Below are 23,554 nucleotides of genomic sequence, written 5' to 3'. Positions count from 1 at the left end.
TTCCTCCTTCAAGGCCGGTCTCAAGACCTTTCTCTTCAACCGTGCCTTCACCTCCCCTTTCGACTCTCTACCCCCTCCTCGCTCCCTCCCTTCCCTCCCCTCACCCTGACCATTTCCCCCCTGCTCGGGTCCTGACCCAACTGTCCAGCGCCTTGGGACGTCCTCCCGACGTGAAAGGCGCTCTATAAATGCAATCTTGTTGTTGTTGTTGTCTCGATGACTATATCAAATACAAGGATTATTATTTTTATTATTATATACTGCTCAAATAAAATACCACAACCTACATAGTTCGATATTAAGTAGGGCATATACTTAATAAATCTATCTAAGTATATTTAATAGATAACATTCATGCTACAATATTTATATCTCTCACGACACCTACACACACCATATATTACTTGGTCATTAACCACTTTGTTCTGCTGCTGCTGCTGCTCTATTTATTCTCCCGTGTCCATTGTAGAAATTCTTCAGAGCCTCTCTGCATGTTTGAGTTATATCTAGTTGTATTAGTAACTAATCAAATGTCTTGGTTAACAAAAAAGAGTGATGCACCAGTGCAGAGACATTAACAATTTGGCAACAAAAATGGCAGTCGTTCTTGTCGTGACTGAAGTTCACATAACCATTCACATATCAATCAGGTTTTTGGAAATACTTCAGAATTCTCCACACTATGGAAAATGTGGTTTGGTTATAGAGTAGATTACATCACTTGAATGATGATTGCACTGTTCCAAAAGTTTACTTCTGGTCATCATTAACATTGGAGCCACACTCTTTACCCTTTAGAGAATAAGCTGAGAAGTCACTCTATGTTCCTTTCTTTATGCTTTTGTTTGAAATATTTTAAAATACAAGTTTATTAATATGTAACAGAAACAGCTGGCTTGGTAACAAGTTACTGACGTTTCGAGTTTATTACAGTATTTAAATTACCTTTTTGTTCTATAATTAAAATTATGAAATCAAGAGTTTACCCAAAATTCAAACTATATTTTCCCCTATTGCCTGAATTCACCAATGCCTCCACCCTGACCTCACTAAAATCCTTTTCTACACCTTTGTCATCTCCAAACTTGAATTCTCCAATGTGCTCCTTGCCGGCCTATCTAATTCCATCCTAGCTCAGATCCACACAACCCAGAAGTCTGCAGCTCCTTTCCTTTCCTGCATCACGCTCTATCCTGTCACACCCTACCTTGCCAGGTTCCATTGACTATCTACACCCAGTGGATTGACTTCTGGATCCTCATTCCGTCTTCCAAATATCAAAACCTTGTTAGTCCTAGTCACTCCCTTGCTTCCTCCCTCCCCCTCCAGCCACTGATCTCCTGCAGCCCCACTTCTCTACCCACTCCCACTGTTCTGCAAACTCAGGCTTGCTTCACGTCCCTAACACTTTTGCCCCACCATTGGCTGGTAAGCTTTGAGCCACTTTTGTCTATCTCTTTCTGGAACTCTCTCCCTAAATCTATCTGCCGTCCCGCCCTCTCTGCTTCCAAAACCTTTTTAAAAATCTATCTCTTTGACTGCACCCACCCCACCCTATCATGCTTTCTGCTCACGCCCCTGCTCTGTCTCTGAAACGCTTCAAAATATTTTTGTATAAAAGTGAAAGTTCTTGTCGAGGTTAAGTATTTTAATTTATTCATGATTTCTCTTTATTAATCACTTTCACTGGATTCTTTATCAGTGGAGATGGGATCAGAACAAGACAGTGGAGTTGCTGATGATATCATGGAAATAGAATCTGGCGACAGAGAAGAAACTGCATCAGTAAAAAGTAGTAACAGTTTTTATCAGAATTGCTCACAGCACTCAACAGCGTCAGAGGACGACCTGTTAAATGTTGATTCTGGGACTCCAAGCTCACCATCTATAGCTTCCCCAGCTTCTCTCACTGGCAGCCTCAAATGGAGCCATGAAACTGATGTATATCAACCCCCGAGTTCCTTGGATCAGATAAACAGGACAGAGGAATGTTCAGCATGGAGCATCGATCTACCTTCTGCTGCCTATGAAGAACTAAGCTGTGCTGGGAAGCACCACACCAGGTACGGATCTCTTATTACAGACAGACAATATGATGTCACTTGTCACCAATACTCTCGCAGCCACACTAAATAGTGTTTCAGGAACCGTGGACTGTTTAAATAATATTAAAACTTTAAGTTGACAAATAATAACCTTTAGGAGAGAAGGCGATGTAAATCAAGAATTAGTAATTAATTGACGCCAATCTTTTGAAGATTGTAGTTAGTGGGAGAAAGAGAAGATTGAGAAAGGTAAATATTTCTACAGTCTTGAACACCAAAAAAAGAGTTAAGACTCAAAAGAAGTGTGACTTGATTTCAATACAGTGAGAATGCAGAGAGGAGGTAGAATTTTGATGTGAGGTAGGGCTGACGAGGTTTATATTCACCAGAGCAGAGGAAGCTAAGGGGTGATTTGATTGAAGTATTCAAAATTGTAAAGGAATTGACGGGTGAGCTAGTGGATGACTGTTTCCTCTTCTAGAGGATCTGGTCCGACAATTGGCATCACCTTAAAATCAGAACCAGGAAGATTAGAACTGAGGTCAGGAAACATTTCTTCACACAGTGCATTATAAAGATGTGGAATGCTCTATCCCAGAAAGCTGAGGGTGAATTAATGGGGATGTTTAAAAGAGAACCAGTCAGATACGTAGGTAATAGAGGTATTAAGAGGTATGACGAAAGTAGGATTAAAAGATCTGACAAGGCCTAATAATAAACTGTTGGCTTGATGGGCTGAATAGCTTCCTTCTGTTTTTTCTGTTTCCTAAGAATATGTGGACATCACATTTGGAAACCAAGAGAAGAAGGTTCAGAGGAACGATGATTGTCATGGTGTCAATAAACTAGAGATATAAATAACATTTTGTGGCAGGAAAGATAAGGAAGCAAGGTGTCAGCTGATCGAGAAATGGAATGACCCTGGTAGAACTGTGGAAAGGATCAAAGGGAGATTTTTTTATAGATCTCCTGACTGATGGAGTAATAGAGGAATGTATATAACCTGCAGATCAGGGAGGCTTGTAAGAACATAACTATAGTGGTAGTAGAAAATTTTAATTTGCACTTGGATTGGGAGAGTAATGACAGAACAGGTTGAAAAGGCAGTTCATTTCATGAATGTACAGAAAAACTTTTCTGAAATAGAATGTCTTAAAAGCAGCAACAGAGCAGGATACACTCACCTCAGTTATGTGAGTACTGAAGGAGCATTGGTTGTCAGGTGCTGGCATTAGGATTATATGTTAAAACAGGGCCTGTCCACTGAATCAGGTGGATGTTAAAGAGTGGAATTAGAAATGGAGTAGAAATGGAGTACCTCCCGGTGTCCTTTCCGACAATCCCCCAGATAAAATTACAATAATAATAATCTTTGCATTTGATATAATGCCTATTATGTTGGGAGGAACCTCAAAGTGCTTCACAGGATTTATTATTAAATGTAGTGACTGTATATTTTGTAGCTCCTGAACATGACAGCCAATTTGCACACAGCAATGTCCAAAAACTGCCATTGAATGAATTATCGATTACATCTGGGAGATTGTTGGCCAGGACAGTGGGAGAAACTCCTTTCTCTTTTTGAATAGTGCCTTGAAATCTTTAACATGCACCTGAATAGGTAGATAGAACCTCTGTTTAATGTCTCATTGAAAGGAAGGCACCTCCAGCAATGCAGTGCACTGCCAACATTGCATTGAAGTGTCATTTACTTGGTCATTTACTTCAGGGCTGTTTGTGAGACATTGCTGTGTGCAAATTGGTTGCCATGTTCGTCTACAAATACACAGTCACTACACTTTACAGAAAATCCTGTGAAGCACTTTGAGACGTTTAGATGACTATATCAAATACAAGGATTATTATTTTATCAAGGAAATAATATGAAGAACAAAAGGGGATAAATAAAAATATTTGCAGATGTTAAGTTTGTTGATGACTAAGCTCAGAGGCATATTAAATTGTGAAGAAGAGACAGAAAAATTGCGAAGGGTCACAGATTAAGTTATTAGGCAAATATAGGTCCATCCTATTACAATGCGTCATATTTTAGTGCAGGTTTGCTAAGCGCCTTTGCTATATGGAAAACATGCTACATTTCTTCCTGAGCTGACTGGCTTCCTGCGCACATACAGCGGGCAAGAAGTGATGAGAGCAGTGATCTGATGTCCCAGAGGCACTGACTGGGGGCCATTTGTTAGCATGCCTCTTTATAAAGCAGGGTCTGAGTTTATGGGCCAAAACCACTGCATTAAAACGGGGTTACAAGATCTCAAGAGAAGGTTGGATGGAGACAGCCCTTTGGCCCAGTTGAACTCATTCTTCTAGAATACCCACCTGATATCTTGGGGCGAGTATTCTAGAAGCAAGTAACATCCACGGTGACCTGAAGAACCTGAAATCTGCCACTTTAAATTCCTGCATTTGAATAAAAACGTCGACCTGATGACCTGGATGTTGGCCTTTTTATTTTTTTTATTGAGGGAATGGACAGGCATAATCCCTGCACACTGGCTTGCTAGTGTGTGTTGGGTCAAAGTCAGTCTCACTCCTCACTGTAGGGATATCCCAAAAGTGCATTGTATGGCAAGTTTTGGGCACGTGATAGTTAAGTGCAGTTACCCACAGAAATATTTTCATGTTATTGTTGGAATAGGACCAAGGCGTGCAAGCCCACATCAGATAAGTACAGGTGGACATTGCTCAACAAGTGCTACGTGCTTATTTCTCAAAACCAATCCAACTTAGTAGCAGAAGTTCCTGTATCACTAAAAGCTGCGATTCTAGACTTACTTCAATATTGTAAAACAACTTGTAGGAAAAAAATTGGAACAAACTGGAAATAACCAGTTTGTAATAAACATTTTTTTTAAAAAAGGGCATCACCTGAATTATTTTTCCCAATTTTTTTTAAATTAAATTATTCTCCCCATTGGTATATGCCTCTCTGCTCTTGGTGCCGCCTCAATACAATACAAATTTATATTTATTTTGTGCCTTTCATGTTGGGTGGCCGTCCCAAGGAGCTGGACAGTCCAGGGTTTGACCTGAGTTGGCGGTGAGGAAGTCAAAGGGGATGAAGGGGAGAAAGGTGGCTGACAGCGTGGTCAAAGAGGAAGTTCTTGAGATGGATTATGAAGGAGTTGAGGGAAGAGCGAGTCGAAGGCACTCCTGGATGGAGTTCCAGAGAGCAGGGTCGTATACACTGAAGGCCTGACTGCCGATGATAGGGATGGCAAGGTGGAGATGTGAAGCAGACCAGTGCCCGTTGAGCAGAGGGAGCTGCTAGCTTGATAGCCTTCTCTTGCTTGCTGGGGTTCCACTGATTCTGGTTGTTCCCACGATTATTCTTGTAGCCTTGGCAGTGAGTGTCGACAGACCACTCAATAGAAGACATCACAACAAAACTGACATCTCCCCACCCAGCTGCCATACACGCACGCACACACCCACATACAACAATAACTTGTAAATCCTATGTTTCCTCAATGTTGTAGGATGCTGCTGGTATGAAAGAGCAGCCACGTTTGCCTCCATAACAACATTCAATTAATTTTTCATTAATCTCATTCTATAAAGCACTTTTACATGAAAGTGTTATATAAATATAAACTGTGTTTGCATTATCAGGGTCAGGTTTTGGTAATTTGGGACACTGCTGTGCACAAACTGGCTGCTGAGTTTCACCTAAAAAATGCACAGTCAAAACCACTTTACAGTATATTCCTGTGAAGTGCTTTGAGATGTCTTGATGACGTGATAAGACGCTATCTCAAATGCAACGATTATTATATCATCTCATAGACAATCATCTGTCCTGTATCCAAAGTGAACACAGTTCATTTCTGTCAGTGAAACCAGTGGACAGTCTGGCAGAAAACAAGAGGGAATCAATGACTGACAAAGATCAGTGTTTGTTCTTAAAGCTCTAAAAGATTTTTAAAGTAATTTTCTACCATAGCTGAGCATAAAGCACTTTCCTTCCCATTAATGAAGAAATCAAATTAATTTTCTCAATTTTTATCCATGTAACTGTTAGGCTTCAAAATGATTCAAGTGCTGGATCTAATAGCAAGAAGGAGGATGAGATCTTCATTGCCGCCCAGATGCATCAGACAGTGTCGGGATTGAATGCCGAGTTGGATGGTAGGAACGCAAGCTGAATTCTTTCTTGACATTTAGCTAAGTAATGAATAAAATAAAGTGTGCATTCTACAAGTAATCCTATCTAATACAAGAGCATAAATTATTGAAAATTGATACACATGAGAAATAGATTTTGTGCAGCCGCAGCTCAGCTGCTGCTGTTGTACTTATGCCCAAATGCATTTTGAGAAAATGCAATACAATTTATATTCATGTAGTGTTTTCCTTTCACGTCAGGAGGATGTCACAAAATGCTTGTCATAGGTGGATGGGGAGGGGAGCTAGGGGTATGTGGAGGAACTGAAGAGCCGGGGGAAGGGGGGGAGTTTTATAATTATTAGCATTTTCAATGGAAATGAAAAGTTTAAAACCTATATCGTTATATAATCCTGTTTAATGGGCGTCAGCCTGGCTCAGAGGTCTTGCCTCTGAGTCAGAAGGTTGTGGGTTCAAATCCCATGTCGGGACTTGAACTCACACAATCTAAGATGATCCTCCAATGCAGTGCTGGGGGGTGTTACATTGTCGGAGGTGCCATCCTTCGTGTTAGACGTTAATCCGAGGTTCTGTCAGCCTGTTCAGATGGATGTTAAAAATCACATGGCACTATTTAAAAAGAAAAAGTAATTTCTACCAGTACCCTGGCCTATAAATAACCTAAATAAAAAACAATTGGTTACTCCCTCTATGGCTGTTTGTGGGACACCGCTGTGCACAACTGGCTACTGCTTTTGCCCACAAAATACACAGACAGTCCACTTTACAGTATATGCCCTGAAGCGCTTTGAGACATCTCGGCAATGTGGAAAGGCGCTATATCAAATGCAAGGGTTATTATAATTTGGGATATTCCCCTATTGAGAACAAGCTTATGTTTTTGCAGGATGGAATGGCAGAGCTAAGATTGGGAATGTATCACATTGGTATCACAGGCCAGACTGAGCATCTGACACCCTGAGCATCTGACACCCTTGGGTGCAGTTTGATGGGCCATGATGTTTAGGGGATCATCCCTGTGTTTGACATTCAATGCACTGGTGTAGTGCCAGGTCTGTGGCATAAAAAAAACAGTTGTATCAGTGAGAGCCATGAAAAATATACAATAATTGCAACATGTGGAGTGTCAGCATGCATATCTAATCTAATTAGATATGTCTGTCCTTACAGTTCTCAAAATGTAACATTTCTTTTCACCATTCTAATTTGCACCAACTAATACAGTATAGAGTACCTTTGTCACCTCTCGGCTGGACTACTCTAACGCCCTCCTCGCCGGTCTCCCATCCACTACCATCCTTAAAATCCAAATCATTCAAAACTCTGCCACCCGCATTCTCACCCGCACCAAACTCCGCTCCCCGATCACCCCAGTCCTTGCCAGACTGCACTGTCTGCCTATCCCAGAGAGGATCGACTTCAACATCCTCACCCTTGTATTCAAGTCCCTGCACTCCTCTGCACCCCCCCTACCTCTCTGACCTCCTCTCTCCTCAAAACAGTACCCGTTGCCTCCGTTCCTCCGGGTCTGGCCTCTTCCTTGTCCCCTGAGGCCTACGCTCCACCCTCGGTGGCCGTGCCTTCAGCCACTATGCCCCGAGGCTCTGGAACTGCCTTCCTCACTCCCTTCGTCTCGCTCCCTCCCTTCCCATTTTCAGGTCTCTGCTGAAGACCTTTCTTTTCGACCGCGCCTTTGGTCACCTTCCTCCCCCTCCCCGTGGCTCGGTCCTGGGATCCGTTTCTGTAAAGCGCTCTGAGACGCCGTCCGGCGTGGAGGGCGCTATATAAATCCAAGTAGTTGTTGTTGTCAGTATGCATGTTCCGTTATACGCATTTCAGCTCAGAGAAAGTCATGCTGTAATGTCAGAGAAAAACATTTAAGTCAGGATTTTACTCGAGTGGCCTGAGGTGGAGATGTCTGATCCAGGTAACTACATGGTTAGAGAGAGACATACATAAACACAAGCACATATCGTTAGAGAGGCACTCAGAGAAGGACACATGTACACACACATAATTAGAGTTAGAGAGGTGAATGAGAGAGAGTCACACAAACACAATTAAAGAGGCAGAGAAACAGACACAATTGGAGAGGTAGAGAGAGGTGAGAGACACACAATTAGAGAGCCAGAAGACAAGAGAAAGATACACACAAATCGAGACCAGAAAAAGAGAGACACAAACACAATTAGAGTCAGACAATGAGACACACACACGTAATTGGAGAGGCAGAGAGAGAGAATCAAGCACGTTCAGAATGAGACAAATAGAGAGTTGAACTCAGAGTTAGAATATGATAGTTTGAGAGAGTTGAAATGTGAGAGAGAGAGAGGGGGAAGGGCTGGCGATGTGTGTTCTTTAGTTGTAGTATAACTTGTGCTGGAAGAGTGTTTGGTTAGTACATACAGTACATTGGAATGACCTCATTGCTACTGTTGTTATTCGCACAATGGGACCATCCCGATTAGAAGGGATATGGGCTCTAATGCATTAGAAAAAGTAGTTGTTCAACTGGACAATACCTTATATCAAACACATTTTTAGAAATACATGTTACTGTTTCAAAAAATAGAACAAATATTATTGCTGATTCTAGTCTGGTTAAGAAAACTTGTGTAGTAGCTTGTCATTAACCTTTCTAACAGTGAAGTTTTAAAAGAGAATGGTATTCTTTAATCTGGAGACCGAAATTTGTTGTTGATTTATTTAAGACATAGGAACAGCAGGGTATTAATAACTAAAAAGATTAGCTTTCAGCACAGTGTTGGTGCACAATAAATGCACATCTGATTACACTTTTGCCATTAGGTCATATATTTTGTTTGGAAAAAGCATTAAAGTTCTGGCTGAGACATGCTGCAGCTATACTGTGAATTGTAGAACATTTTATGGCCAATTGCCATTGTTCCTCTCTCTATTGTGGCATTCTTTATTAACCAATAACTACATCAACTAATTTTTCAACAAAATGGCTGTGGGGTTCTCAAGGCACCTCATTAATTGGGAAAATTTAAGAACCTATAATCTCCGGTAGACTCAGTATTGTTCATCTTAGAAGAAGTCCATTGAGCTCATTATGCCTGTGCCAGCTCTCTGTAATAGCTATCTAAGTCATTGCACCACATAAAAACATGAGTTCAAATATTTCTCCAACTTGCTGACAAATTTATGTTTTGGCATGAAGAAACTCGAGGCAGCCATCAGCCATGATCTGATGATATTTATTGCCTGGGGGATATTTAACAATATGAATTCTATATTCGTTATTAATCTTCCATTGGCAATGCCGTTTGATCTGGTCATGTTGGGTAATGTCTACACTTGGCCCTGATTGGTGAAGATACAGTACTACAAGGTACACTCATTCATTGATCCTTCAGGAACTGTACTTTTCAAGCATTGATCATTGAAGAATTTGCAGATGAAATGAGAGACATAAAATATGGTGCCTTTGGTGTCTGAAGAAACAAAAACTGTTGCTAAGCAACCTCTCAGCCTTAACCCAGGTAACATGCGCTGTCATGTCTGTATCAGCCACCTCACCTCTAATGAGATCATGTTTAACTTGCTGTCACCTGTTAATGAGCATTACTTTTTGCCGGAATAATTGATGGTTGTCATAATTTCGACCGGTGTAGCCAAACGTTTTCTCAAAGCTTCATAAACCCCTATTCTGCCTGAAGTGTAGCAGTACATTAATTTGCCTCTAACAAATTCATGTTTCCTAGATTAACTATGCTTCTATCACAGAGCTAAATATACTGCTTCAAAGTTATGAAAGTATACAATAATGAAAAGAAACAATGACATCTTGCTTCTTATTTTTCACCTGTACATGGCTATCAAGTCAAAACAGGAAACTGAAAATAACTTGTTTGGCACAGTTTATATCTTGATGTTTACAGCAATTTTTTTTAATTCGCAGACTCAGCGTAAGATTTTCTCTAGGGGCACTATATAAATGCAAGTTGTTGCTGTTGTAAGATACAGCAACAACCTGTATTTACATAGTACCCTTCACATGGGTAGCATCTCGGAGCAGTCGACAGCAGCAGAGTTTGATGCTGAGTCAGCGAGAGACGGGGGAAGATCTTCAGATGTGATCTGAAGACAAGTAATGAGGGGGCAAAGTGGAGGGATTGAGGCAGATTTCTAGAGTTTTAGGGCATAGTGGCTGACAGCAAGGCCGCTGATGGTGGAATGGGCGCAGGTAGGGTGTAAGCAAGTTGGAGAGGTATGGAGGTGTTATGATGTGATTTAATTCATAAGTTAGGGTGGGAGGATCTTGAAATCGATCTGTTCAAGTGAAGGTGGCGTGCGGGTAGTGGAGTTGGGTGTAAGAAGGTAGGAGGGGCAAGGGTGTGCTAGGGTGTGAATTGATTTGTAAGTTAATATGTGAGAATTTTGAAATCAATCCATTCTGCAATAGGTAGCTAGTGTAGCCTGGCAAGACCGAGGGTTACGTAGATAGTTTCAACAACATCAACAACAAAATTACATTTGTATAGCGCCTTTCATGTCGGGAGGATGTGAAACAGGCTGGAGCTCTCGGAGATACTATCCTGCATGAAGGGAGCTAAATAAGTGCAAGTTTTTATTATTGCTGTTGTTGTTGATGGTTATGTTCTTTTTAATGATTTTAACAGATATACAGGAGGAGTCAGCCTTGAGAACATCTTTCTTATTGCCTGAAGAAACCAATAAAAATGTGGTGGCTGATGTACAAGATTCTGTCCCAGTGACCAACATCAGTGAGGCACCCAGCAGTTCCCATAAAGAAAATGAGAGGATTTTACTGGAAAATGTAACCATGGCTACCGAAGTAAAAAGATCATTAGATAGTGAACATGGAACTGTACAAACAAAATCAATGCTTGGAGCTTTACCAACTAGGATTCAGGTGCAGCCACTATCTGAGGTTTCATCAGATCTGTCTTATTTAAGTGCTGTCAGGTGCACAGACACCCATAAAATGCCAATAAAAACGTCAAGAGAAAACCTGCTGGGAAAGATCAGCAATGTTCAAAATAAGCCAAGTGAGAACAAAATAAAAATGCCCTTGCCTGACACCGATCTGAAGTCTAAATTGCAGTTTAGAGAGAATAATGGGAACAAAGTCCATGATACTGTACCTGCAGAGGTTGACCCATTAACAGTGCAAGCTAAACACGGTGTTCAATCACTGAGGAATAGCCAAGCAGATCGTCAAGAGCAAGTTGAGAAGCCTTCAGCAGCAATGATTGCAACAGAATGCAAAGTCGCTTCAAATAAATGGCAAAGAGCTGCCAACAAAATTGCAAATCAGTGTGTTCCAAAGGTGGGAATGAGAACATTCAAAGTGATTCCATCAAAACCAATTCTAACGCGTCAACAAAGAGAAGGCAAGTCGTTATCTACAGGTGCTATTAAGATAGATGATCAAGGCAACTTAGTCTATGTAAACGACAGTGAAAGCCAACATGTAGAAACTGCATCAGTCAGATCAACCACTGACTCTGAGGAGTCACTGTTGGGGAGAGCAAAGGCATTCTGGAATGTGAAAGGTACTGATAAAGATAATCTGCAGACTGCAAACCCAACTACAGCAATAAACACAACAGGCTCTGTGGCTTGCAACTTACAAATACAAGAACCAGCAAAGCAACTAACAAAGGTATCTTCCAATTCTGGATTAGTTTCTACACAGCCAACAATTGTAGATAGAAAGTCACTTAAAATCAATTCACAGTCCACTGAGACAAAACCACCTACGTCAGTTTTACCGGTGAACGTGGCAAAGGCGAGCACACCAGCAAACACAGACTCCAGAGCAGAAAGTAACTTTCTCAAACCTTATAGAAGAACTTCAAGCCAGTATGTTGCTTCTGCAATTTGTAGATACACAGGCATGCAATCCATTAAAGCTGGGCCTAATACTCAATGTGATCCTGTATTTGAAATCAGAGCAGAAGATAACCAGAATGTCAGAGATGGTGTACAGAAGTCTTTCCTGGTGCCTTCACATTTGGATTCTATAGGAAGTCAAGTAAACTCTGGGTCTGCCCTTCCCTCCAATTGGAGCACTGTAAATCTCAGAAAAGTGAACAATCAGAAAAGTGTTTTGCTACCAGAAGCTAAAGCTGTCCCAGATGATAATCTGTCAGTTAAAACTCTGTCAAATCAAAAGAGACCTCTCAGTTTCCCGAATTTTACCACCCACTCACAACTATCTAAGACAATAATAAAGGAAACTGTTTCCATTGAAGAGCAATATCTCCCTCCAAAAAATCACATGTCACAAAGTATGCTGCATTCATCTGATGAGAAAAGGAAGAGCTCCACTGCCCCAACGTCTCAGACGGTGAAAACACTAGTGAGTGCTCCAGCAGCTCCAACTTCAGGTTCACTTTCACGAAATGTACACTCAGTTACATTTCGCTCTGTGGTTGCAAGACAGAGTGCTTATGTCTCATGTCATCCATCTGCCTCGCATCTGCCAGCAGTATCTCCTACAACCTCATCTGTTATCGAAACTCCATTTTTAGAGAAATCGGACCCTCCCCCTGACACAAAACAGCTTGAGTTTATATCTAATAGTAACATGTTTGGTCCTGTCAAAAAATTCAAGTCTGTTATTCAAAAGCCAGTTCAGAAGGACGAGTCAATACACAGTTCTCTAATGGAAGCCATCCAGTCAGGAAAACAACAAGAAAATCTTAGAAAGGTACAGCAGCTTTTTTTAACCTGTGTTCTGACTTGTTCCTTTCATGAAGAATCCAGATGCTTCAGTTCAGTATTCCCGTCGCTGATAAACATAATGTTTCTGCACTTTCTTTTTGCCAGGTTTCTGATACACTGATAAATGCTAACCTGAAAAAGCCTTCGTTCATTGAGACAGAGAATGGACATTCGGCACTCCTGGCATCAATTCGAGCCCACACTGGAGTTTTAAAACTGAATAAGGTATGAAAAACTTAAGACAAGCAAGGCGAGATTCACAACAGAACATCATATTCTTATTAGCTATCAGGTTGTATTGTTCACTTTCTCCTTTAATGGGCATATCACTGAAAATACAGTACAAAATGCAACACATCAATGTATCAGTGTTTTAAAAAAAACTTTCTGATTTTTTAAAATGATTGTACTGTATTAATCCAAGTCAAAATTTCATAAACCAATTTAAGCACAACCCTATGTTGGGGGGGGAAAAAAAAATCGGGACACTGACAATGCAACTGTGTATCCTAAGAAAATGGGCGCTATTCAAGTCTACAACAACTTGCATTTACATTTACCTAGCACTTGACGGTGGCGGAGTCTGACCCCGAGCCGGTGGGAGGTGACTGTGAGCACCATCAAAATGGAAGGTCTTAAGTCCTGGTGTTGGCCCAGATGTTTGATGTAGACCATAGAGATATTTTTTGCATCGTACAGGATGGTAGTTCTAAATTTTCGCTGCCAAATGGAAGCTGTAATTTTCTCTCAAATTCTAAATTTTTACCTTCAGCTACTTTTATCCTCTCAAAAACAGGCAGAGGATTGACCTCCTCCATGTCCCGCACTCAATCTGTCCCATCATTGGTAAGCGGGCTTTCAGCCACTTGGCACCCGCTCTCTGGAACTCCATTACCGGGTCCCTCTGACTTGCTCCCTTCCCCCTCCTTTCAAGGTCCCCCTCAAAACCTGTTTAACAGCACTTCCAGTCATATTTCCCCTCCTCAGCATTCACCCTAGCTCCAGTGCTCAGCCATAACTATCAAGCACTTTGGGACATCCTCCAATGTGAAATATGCAGTTTAAGAATAAATTGTATTGTAGGGGTCAAAGAAGTCCATAATGTCTCATCTAAAGATATGACCCAGAGTGAGAATGTTTATCTGATTCCACTTCATTCAATCAATTGGCTGTTCACCAAGCCTAATTAAGAAAAAGTTCCACAATGCCATTTCTAAGAGAACGGAAAGGAGGGGACTGCTCTCACAATCTAAAAAAACAGTCTGGACAAAAGTGTTGAGATATGGAGACACAGCTTAACTTCAATCAAATATTATCAAAACAATTTAGATGGGTGTGAGTCGTAAGTTTAGATGTTATGTGATGGGTGGACTGGTGGAAAGCTAGTATGTACACTCCTTTTCCTTCCATTGACAGCATAAACTTTACAATGCCCTGTAACATGAAATCTTCCTGTTCCTAGGACACACTGAAAAACTCTTATTGAGGAGTGTGAGAGACAGAAAATAAAAAATTGTATTTTACTTTTTTTATTTTGGATCTAGCCTTATGTTTAGTATTAGAGATGAGCTATGAGGAAAGACAGGATAATATGTAATCACAGCATATTTGGTCACTCAATCAACAATTGTTTGTGGGACATTGCTGTGTGCAATTGGCTGCTGAGTCTCGTCTGCAAAAAAATACACAATTAATTCACATTATAATATGTTCTGCGAAGTGTTTTGAGATGTCTTAACGGCATGATAAGGCGCTATAACAAATGCAAGTATTATTATAAACTAGGGCTCTTTAGCCTTGAAAAGAGGCACCTTGGAAGGAATATTATAAGGGTAAATTCGATTCTAAATGGGATAGAGAAAGTAAACCCACAACATTACTTTCAGATGGTGCTAGGGCAGCAAGGTACAAGGACACAGATTCAGGGTTGTGAAGGGCAATTTTAGGACAGGCACTAGGAGGAATTTCTTTACACAGAAGTAACTATCAGCTTAAATGAATTACTAGGTGTGGTGGAGGGCTGGATGCTTGATTCATTTAGAAACAGTTTAATGAGATTACTGGAGCAGTGGGTTTTCTGGAAGAATGAGAATGGGTAGAGGATCCTCTTCCTCTGTACCTCTCTTATGATAGGTGAAAAAAGTTATATGTAGTTTATAAAAGGTCTAAATATGAGGTGTATTGCATTGGCCCTATTTTGTTTAGATCATTTCAAACCAAATTAGTCTTAAATTACAACACGCTTAAAATGTAAAACATGTTGATTTATAGGTTATTCTCAATACTAAATAAGTGAGGGAAAATCAGACTCTTTATGATGCTATGAAGCCACTGAATTTATTTTTGTGGCATCATTTTAGGCTTCGTGTCTAGACCAATTGATTATTTTTCCATTTACAGTTGTTAATGAAGATGATAATAATAATAATCCTTGCATTTGATATAGCGCTTTTCACGTCTTCTCGACGTCTCAAAGCCCTTCACAGAATAGACTGTAAGGTGAATTGACCCTATATTTGTGGGAAAAACGCGGCGGCCAATTGGGCACAGCAGTGTCCCACAAACAGTCGTGGATTGAAAATGACCAATTTATTATTGTTTTGTTTTGGAGGTGAATGTCAGTGGAGGGAAAGGAACTTTTGGCAGCATTAAATATTTACAGTTAAACATTTAAATAATACAACAACTTGCACTTATAGCGCCCTCCAAGCAGAGTAGAGTCTCAGAGCGCTTGACAGTGGCGGAGCCTGACTCTGAGCCGTGGGGAGAGGGGAGGTGGCCGTAAGTATGGTCGAAGAGGAAAGATTTCAGGCGGGACTTGAAAGAGGGGAGAGAGGAGGCAAGGCAGAGGTATTGAGGGAGAGTGTTCCAGAGTTTTGGGGCATAGTGGCTGCAAGTGCGACCTCCGATGGGGGGGTGGAGGGTGCGAGGGACGAGCAGAAGGCCAGTGCTAGTTAAGCGGAGGGGCCGGGTGGTGGACTGAGGAGTGAGGAGGTTGGAGAGGTAGGGAGGTGTCAGAAGGTGAATGGATTTGAACACGAGAGTGAGGAAATTGAAGTCAATCCGTTCGGTGATGGGGAGCCAGTGGAGCCTGGCCAGATAATAATCTTTACATTCTGCATAGTGTCTTTCACGTCAGGAGGACGTCCCAAAGCACTTCACAGGAATTACCGTGAAGTGGAATGACTATATTTTTGTAGGTGATCGCAGCAGCGCAATTGCACACAGCAATGTCCCACAAACAGCCATGGAGTCCAATTTTATTTGGGGGATTGTTGACCAGGATACCAAGAAAAACTCCATTCTCTTTCAAATAGTATTGTTGGGTTCAAAGATACCATTAGTAGTGGAGATGACCGGGTGGCGTCTGGGACAAAGGTGTGGGCAGAAAAGACCAGTTATATTCTGTTAGTCAAAATTTTATATAAGGAACCCATGAACAGAGGAACCAAAGTCGCTTGTGTTTTATATTTTAAACTAATTTATTTAATAAGGCAGAATAGTTGCATTTGTTGAATGACATAGTTACAATCCGCAAGGTTACGATGTTATGCTCACTTAAAGCAATGTTACTGTAAGAACAATATCGAAGTCCATAAGTTCATAAACAGTGGGTGAACATATCTTGCTTGGGTTCGTTCAAAGGTACAGTGATTCATACAGCCAGTAGTGGAATTAACAACTCTGTTGAGCCTGGGAAGTACAGCCAATATTAGAGTTAATGCACTGTTGAGTTGATAACAGTGGGCGTCATATCAAACAACCAAAGATCTTGTCTCTGGAACATTGATAATAACAGGCGTTGAATAAAAAACAAAAGCTGAATCTCTAGCCGTTGTGTTGCAGCTGTATTCTCATAGTTCTTCTCTTTTGCTTTTTTCCGATGTTGCTGGAACTTCTGCCTTCCTGGAGGAGTGAAAAACATAGTTGTTCTCTCACGAACTTGAACCAAACACGTGGGATGACCAACTCAGACTGAACAGAGTACAACTTAGCTATTACCTCTTTTATAATTGTTCTTGTTTTAAACATCAGGATGATCTGTGCGAATCTGCATGTTCTCACCCACCTACTAGTTGTTTTCAGGCAGGTTTAAACAAGGTGAGACGGTCCTTGAGTACAGTACCCATCAACTGATTCAAATTTAAACAATGCAGAACCGTTATATCAACAACTAACAAGAGAGCTGCAGCTGCAATAAACACATTTCTTACTTCTGAACCATTTAACTCCTCAAGGCATACATGCTGTCATTTTCCATAACGTTTTATGTAAAGTTATACCAACTACACCGTAACATTCATCATGCTTAATAACAACAACGAATTACATTTGTATAGCGCCGTTCACGTCGGAAAGACGTCCCAGGGCCCTGGACAGTCAGAGGTTTTGGACCCGAGTTGGGAGTTGGGGTCAGAAGGGGAGGAGGTCAGGGGGGTGGGAGAGGGAGCGTGGCTGAAGACACAGTCAAAGAGGAAAGTCTTCAGTCAGGACTTGAAGGATGCAAAAGAGGGAGTGAGGTGGAGGGATTGCAGGGTAGAGTTCCAGAGATCCTGAATGCCCGATCGCCAATAGTGGGACGGGAAGTGCAGGGGACCTGAAGCAGATCGGTGTCCACAGAGCGGAGGGAGTGGCCAGGCTGATATGGGGTTATGAGGTCGGAGAGATAGAGTTGGGTGTCATTTGCATACATGTGGAAATTGACCCCATCCCTGCGGATGATATTGCCGAGTCAGAGCATGTATAGATTGAGGAGGAGCGGACCGAGGACAGAGCCCTGAGGGACGCCACACATGACAACGCGGGGGCTGGAGGAGAAGCCATTGGTGGCCACGAAGAGCAGACGGTGGGAAAGGTAGGAATTGGAACCAGGCAAGAACAGAACCATTGAGGTGGAGGTGAGAGCAGAGGTGGGTGGAGAAGAATAGTGGTCAACAGTATCGAAAGCGATCGAGAAGGAGGGGGTGCAGAGAGAGCCCTGGTCGCAGGTGGACAGAATGTCATTTGTCACTTTGATCAGCACTGTTCCTGTGAGCAGCACGAAACCCAGACTGGAGGGGTTCCTGGAGGGAATGCTGGGAGAGGAAAGAGCAAAGCTGGGAAGCGACAACTCATTCCATAGAAAAGAAAGGTTTGAAATGGAGTGGTAGTTGGAAAGCAGAGATGGGCCAAGGGAAGATTTTTTGAGGGTAGGGGTAATGACGGCTGTCTTCAGGAGGATGGATTCGGTACCGGTGGAAAGCATAACCTTACTATTTACCTAACTCTGATTAGGCTGATAGTATCCACAAATCATCTCAATAAGGAGTAACGATTACATTTAAGACAACCTGATACATTTAGCCCAAACTCCAGATTACCCACAGTCCACTTGATCTTGTAAATGTGCTTCCCAGCCTGTGGTGTTACTCTGCAAGACTGCCCACTTTTGCTGATTTATAATAATAAATAATAACCTTTGCATTTGATCTTTCACATCAAGAGGATGTCTCCAAGCACTTTGCAGGATTTACTGTGAAGTGTATTGACTGTATTGATAGGAAAATGCAGCAGCAAATTTGCTCACAGCAATGTCCCATAAATGAATGAAGTGAATGACCAATTTTATTTGTGATTGATGGGCAGGATCCTGGGAGAAAACTTGCATGTCTTTTCAAGCAATGCCAGAGGACCTTTAACATCAATCTGAACAGACAGATAGCACTTCCAACAATGCAATGCTACCCCATCACTGCAATAGAGTGTCAGCCTGGATTATGTGAGTTCAAAGTCACAAGGTGGAGCTTGAACCCACAACCTTCTCATTCAGATGGGAGGGTGCTTCCAACTGAGCCAGGCTAATAAGTCGCTTTGCAGCAGAATCCAGTTGGAGATGCTTTGAGATTGTCCAAACCCCTATTGTGTGACACGCTTATAATAAGTGGAGCAGAGAGGCCGTAGAGGCAGGATAGAGGAGAGTAACGAGGATGATCCCCCATATTAGAGAAATAAGCTATGAGCAGCAAGCTTCGGCTTTTGAGTCTTGAAAGATGTCTCAGAGGACACCTCATAGAGGTGTTTAAAATTTTAAAGTGGGATTGAAAATGTAAACCAAAACATTGGACTCATTTTGAAAGAAACTTGATGCTGTGACAGGAAGAGGGTAGGGTGGGTATTCTGGAAGGATGAGGTCAGCTGGGCCGAAGAGCCTTCTTCATCCAAACCAATCTTATGAGCACGGCCAGAGAGCAAAGTTCTCCTGGTCAGAAAAAGATAAGTTTTGACTGGTGAAGCACCTCAATGCTGTGAGGCGTCAAATTGTCTGAGTGCATGTAATGTAATTTTTTTTGTAATTGTGTTAGGCAAGCTTGGCTTGAGTGTGTGGCAGTGGCTGTTATTGAACATCTGTTGTGATTTCAATGGGATTCACATTCAAACTTTCCTTGTTTGAAATGCAAAGAAAAATATCTGAATCTCAAAAACAGCACCATTATATAATTAGGTTAAATCCTAGAGATTGTGTGCTGACAAAAACAGATGAATACTGAAAAGTGGTTATCAAATGTTGAATTTGTGGCAGAAAGGATTGTAACTGGGTTAGTGCTGTGAAGCTTACCTAGTGAAACAGTATATAAGTGAACTCTGACACAGCTGGGAATTCTGCAGAATGTTGCCAAGGGAGGAATCAGTTTAGAAAATTCTGTGGAACATTTGCCATGAAAGTTGTGATGACATCATTGCAAGTGAAGCAATATAAAAACAAGCTTTAAGCGTGTTTTTTTTGGCACGTTTGCTATTTCTAGAAAGAGGTTTCTACTTTGGTTTTGAGTTCAGCCTGGTGAGATTGGAGCATGGTGTCCCGTTCCAAATGTGTAGGCAATGTTTCATAACTGGGCACAAAGGTGTTATTACGAAGAGATGAGAAATATTTGAAAGGGGTTGCTGGTAAGGTCATCCTGAAATGCCATGATCACTTTGTGATGGTAGTTACATGTACATTCCATGAGAGGTCACCAGTGATTATCAGTCCAAAAATTGAGAGACAGTTGAAAATTGCAAAAGGGCTTCCTCCAAAGAGGAAAGGCAGCAATTTGTGTCTGTGTTTTTAGCGGTGTCACCAATGAGTAAAGCAAGGTGTTTTTGATATACCTGTGCTCTTCTCCCTATTTGACAATAACCTGTAAACCATGGCTTGTCGTCTGCGGCTGTTTCATTTATTCCTCAGTTAGGTTGTAGGTTATCAATATTTGATGGAGAAGAATTACTGGCTACAAATGAAGTTGTATCTATATATCAGAAACTGTGTTTCTGCAAAGTCAGGCCCTCAGGAAGACACTTGTGTTGACAGAAAGTAAATCAGAAATGCAACTTTGATTGATTACAGATTGCAAAACAAAGAACTCTATTATACTTACAATCGTATAAATTATATTTCTACTTGAGTTTTTTGTAGTAGATGCAACTAATTTTTTTTTGGCATGTTGCCACTCTACAGCTTGGGAACCTATTGGTCTAATCATGAGTTGGACCACAGATGTGTAAGAAGGGCGAATAGGTTAGCTGTCAATCAGGATTAGCTAAGCTTAATGTCTATTGGCTAATAGATGATTGTTTTAAGTAGTCAGAAGAGATGAGTTGGCTGGAGATTTAATTACCTGAAGAATAATGGAAGGAAATGGGACAATAGCTTTCTGGATTAAGTGAAGTGATTCTTTTTTAAGCATTGAAGAAAATTTGTGGAAACTTTGTACAGTACACGTGTTGAGGTGATGGTTTTCAAGCTGAACTGGTTTAGAAGCACAGTTTTGTAACACGTCAAGTAAACACCACAGGTTGGGATATCTTAATTCCTACGTGAAGTCATAGGTTTGCAGCACACATTCAGCCATTTGTTCTATATAGAGCAAGTTAAAGTGTATCATAAAGATAAATTCTCTTAGAAGCCGTAAAATGTTCTTTAGTATAGATTATGTTGTGGAACTACAACAGTTATTCATTAGTAATCAAAATATTTGTTCTCCCACAGCCAAAATGCAAACCGATTTTAAAAAAAATGAGATGTGCATGCCAATAATTGGTAGTGGACTTTTCCCTCTAGATGGTCATTTTTTTAGGCCACTGCACATATTCATGTAGTGGATAGACAGCCTAACTTTAAGGCTAGGTTTTCTACCTCCACCCAGACTCCCGCTGTGGACAAGAATTAATTTATGGCTTTTATTTTCAGTTATTTCAAAAATATCTTTAACTGAACGGTGTTAAAGAGTGACTAAGTGTATGTTTTAAATGATCAAAATACCAATGTTAACTCACATTATTTATTAACTGCGAAAAAATGCTTAAAAATGAAGCACTTTTCTGCTGAAATTACTTTTCATTGTCTGTCTTCTTTGGATGATTGAGAAGACTAACCTGGGTGCGAATGCATGGCAATCTCATTCAGGGAGCTGGTAGGTGAAGCTGCTCTTTTCATAAAAGGCAAGATTCCTGTCAACTGCCCAATGATATTGTAGTATTGTGCTGACAAATTAAGGATTTATTGCATGTTGTAGAGTAGACAATCAACTATAATATGGTGCAATATTCTACTCCAGCTAGGACACGTGCAACCCCATTTCTAATGACATTTTTAGCTTAGAGTGAACAATGAGGTATATGGAACTACAAAATGGAAAGATTATGAGAAATGTGGGGAGCCTGGGTTGTGTGAGTGGAAGATCTGTGCTACAAGTACAATGGGAGCAGCAACACTCACTGGCTGAGGATATTGTGCGGTGTATTTCCTTTTGCATCTATTCATTAATGTACTACTCCTGTATTCATGAGCTCAGTTTAACCTCACACTGTTTTTGGAATTGATGGATGCCTTATCTCCATTGAGAACTCAACAGGCATGCCAAAGGGCTTGAGAGCCGTATTTGGTCCCAAGAATTTCACTCCCAAGAGATTGACTATAGAGCCTTTGGTAGAGGGGCAACAGAAGGTACAAAGGACATTCTTCACAATCTGCTCTGGTGCAACGGTGTCAATTGTAGGTCTTCTCTCAGCTCGGGCCAGCAAAGGAAGTGGGAATGAGAGGGCAGAATGCTGCAGAAGCAATTGGGTGCCAGAAAAAGATCAATAGACAGTAAACAATATACAGCTGCCAAATTAATTCTAATTACATTTTTCCCATATAGCAAGCTTTGGGTTCAGTGCAAACGTTCCTAATGTCACTGTATTATACCTTTGTGCTTTTCTTAAGATGGTTCTATTATTGAAGCTCCTGTGTAATAATAATAATAATCCTTGCATTTGATATAGCGCTTTTCACGTTGGAGTTGTTGCAATCTTTCACACTGCTGTGTTTTAAGGCTTTAACGGACAATCTTCAGCTTAATAATGTAATAAACCCTGCGATTGATATAGCTCTTTAAAATTTGATCCAGATCCTCATGTGAAGGGCTTTAGCAAATCGAAGTGCCTAGCGACTCTGCCTCCAGGGTAGGCCGGAGCCCTCCCTACCTGCAGCTGCTTCTCTTGTTTATCACAAATCCACCTCACTGCATGATCCTGGACTTCACAAATGAATCAGAGGAAACCTCTCTGTTGCATTCCCAGGAGCTCAGAACTATATAGGAGAACTGTTTGGGCACTGATTTCATATGCTACAATCTTAACCTGCATTGGGTTCTTAATGTCTTTGAAGAGACATGAAAACAACCCGAGTGCCTTTTGCCCCTTCGCAGTGTGGTACCTCAGGACAGTATCCAAGCAAAAGTTCACAGCCCTCAAATCCACAATTGGGACTGTTGCCTATCATTTCTTCTAATCAATTCCCCCAAGGTCCCTTCCTGAGCCGTGGAGAACCATGATTCTGCATTTTGGGGCATCCACCATTGTGTCCCACTGGGTAATAATAATAATAATCCTTGCATTTGATATAGCGCTTTTCACGTCGGGAGGACGTCCCAAAGCGCTTCACAGAATATACTGTAAAGTGAGTTGACTGTATATTTGTGGGCGAACGCTGCAGCCAATTGCACACAGCAATGTCCCACAAACCGTCGTAGATTGAAAATGACCAATTTATTATTGTTTTGGGTTTTGGAGGGATTATTATTAGGTGTGTGGAGTAAGGAAACTTGCCCAAGGTTTCAACCTGCCTGGAATTGAACTCAGGTCTCTCGCTTGCAAAGCGAGTGCTCTAACCAGTGAGCTACAGGACTCCATAAAGTTGTAGTTGCCTCAATGGCACCTGCTCATTCAACTCTTGCCTTTCCCTTTTCTTCTGCCCATATAAATCCTCCTAGAACTGTTAGGCTCTCACAAGTGAACATTATTTTGGGCATGTGCCTTTGTTGTTGCCATGATATTCCATCCTTTACATCTACATCTGCTGCAGTGCAGCCTTGTTTTTTAAGACACGTTTGAAATCCACAGAACCCAACCCACATTACAGGGAGATGTGATAACATGTTTCACTGCACAATTGAGCAGCTTGTCAGTTCACTTGCAATTCTAGAAAAAATGACCGACTTTCTGGTTCATGACAAGTGCGAAGTAGGAAGTGACAGCATTGATGACCTGATGAGCCCATAGCACCGAGACAGCTGTCGCCAAAGTTATAATGACGTTCTCTCTCTGTCTCCTTATCCTCCTTGACCACCCTTATCCACCTTAGTGGGACC

The 23,554-nt window shown here is 41.3% G+C and overlaps 1 protein-coding gene across 1 annotated transcript in view; it reads left to right on the top strand.

Annotated features, from left to right (window-relative positions):
* cobl (cordon-bleu WH2 repeat protein) overlaps positions 1–23,554 on the top strand; it is a 156,796-nt gene that overhangs the window by 114,239 nt on the left and 19,003 nt on the right. The window contains exons 10-13 of the mRNA XM_042332280.1: positions 1,703–2,063; positions 6,085–6,191; positions 10,835–12,891; positions 13,011–13,130. Of these exons, the coding sequence (XP_042188214.1) occupies positions 1,703–2,063; positions 6,085–6,191; positions 10,835–12,891; positions 13,011–13,130 (2,645 nt within the window). The remainder of the gene's footprint in view (positions 1–1,702; positions 2,064–6,084; positions 6,192–10,834; positions 12,892–13,010; positions 13,131–23,554) is intronic.

Source organism: Callorhinchus milii, unplaced genomic scaffold (genome assembly GCF_018977255.1).
Source record: "Callorhinchus milii isolate IMCB2004 unplaced genomic scaffold, IMCB_Cmil_1.0 Scaffold2, whole genome shotgun sequence".
NCBI classification, from domain to species: Eukaryota; Metazoa; Chordata; class Chondrichthyes; order Chimaeriformes; family Callorhinchidae; genus Callorhinchus; species Callorhinchus milii.
Note: the sequence above shows the minus strand (reverse complement) of the source record. Positions and strands in the feature narration are given on the sequence as shown.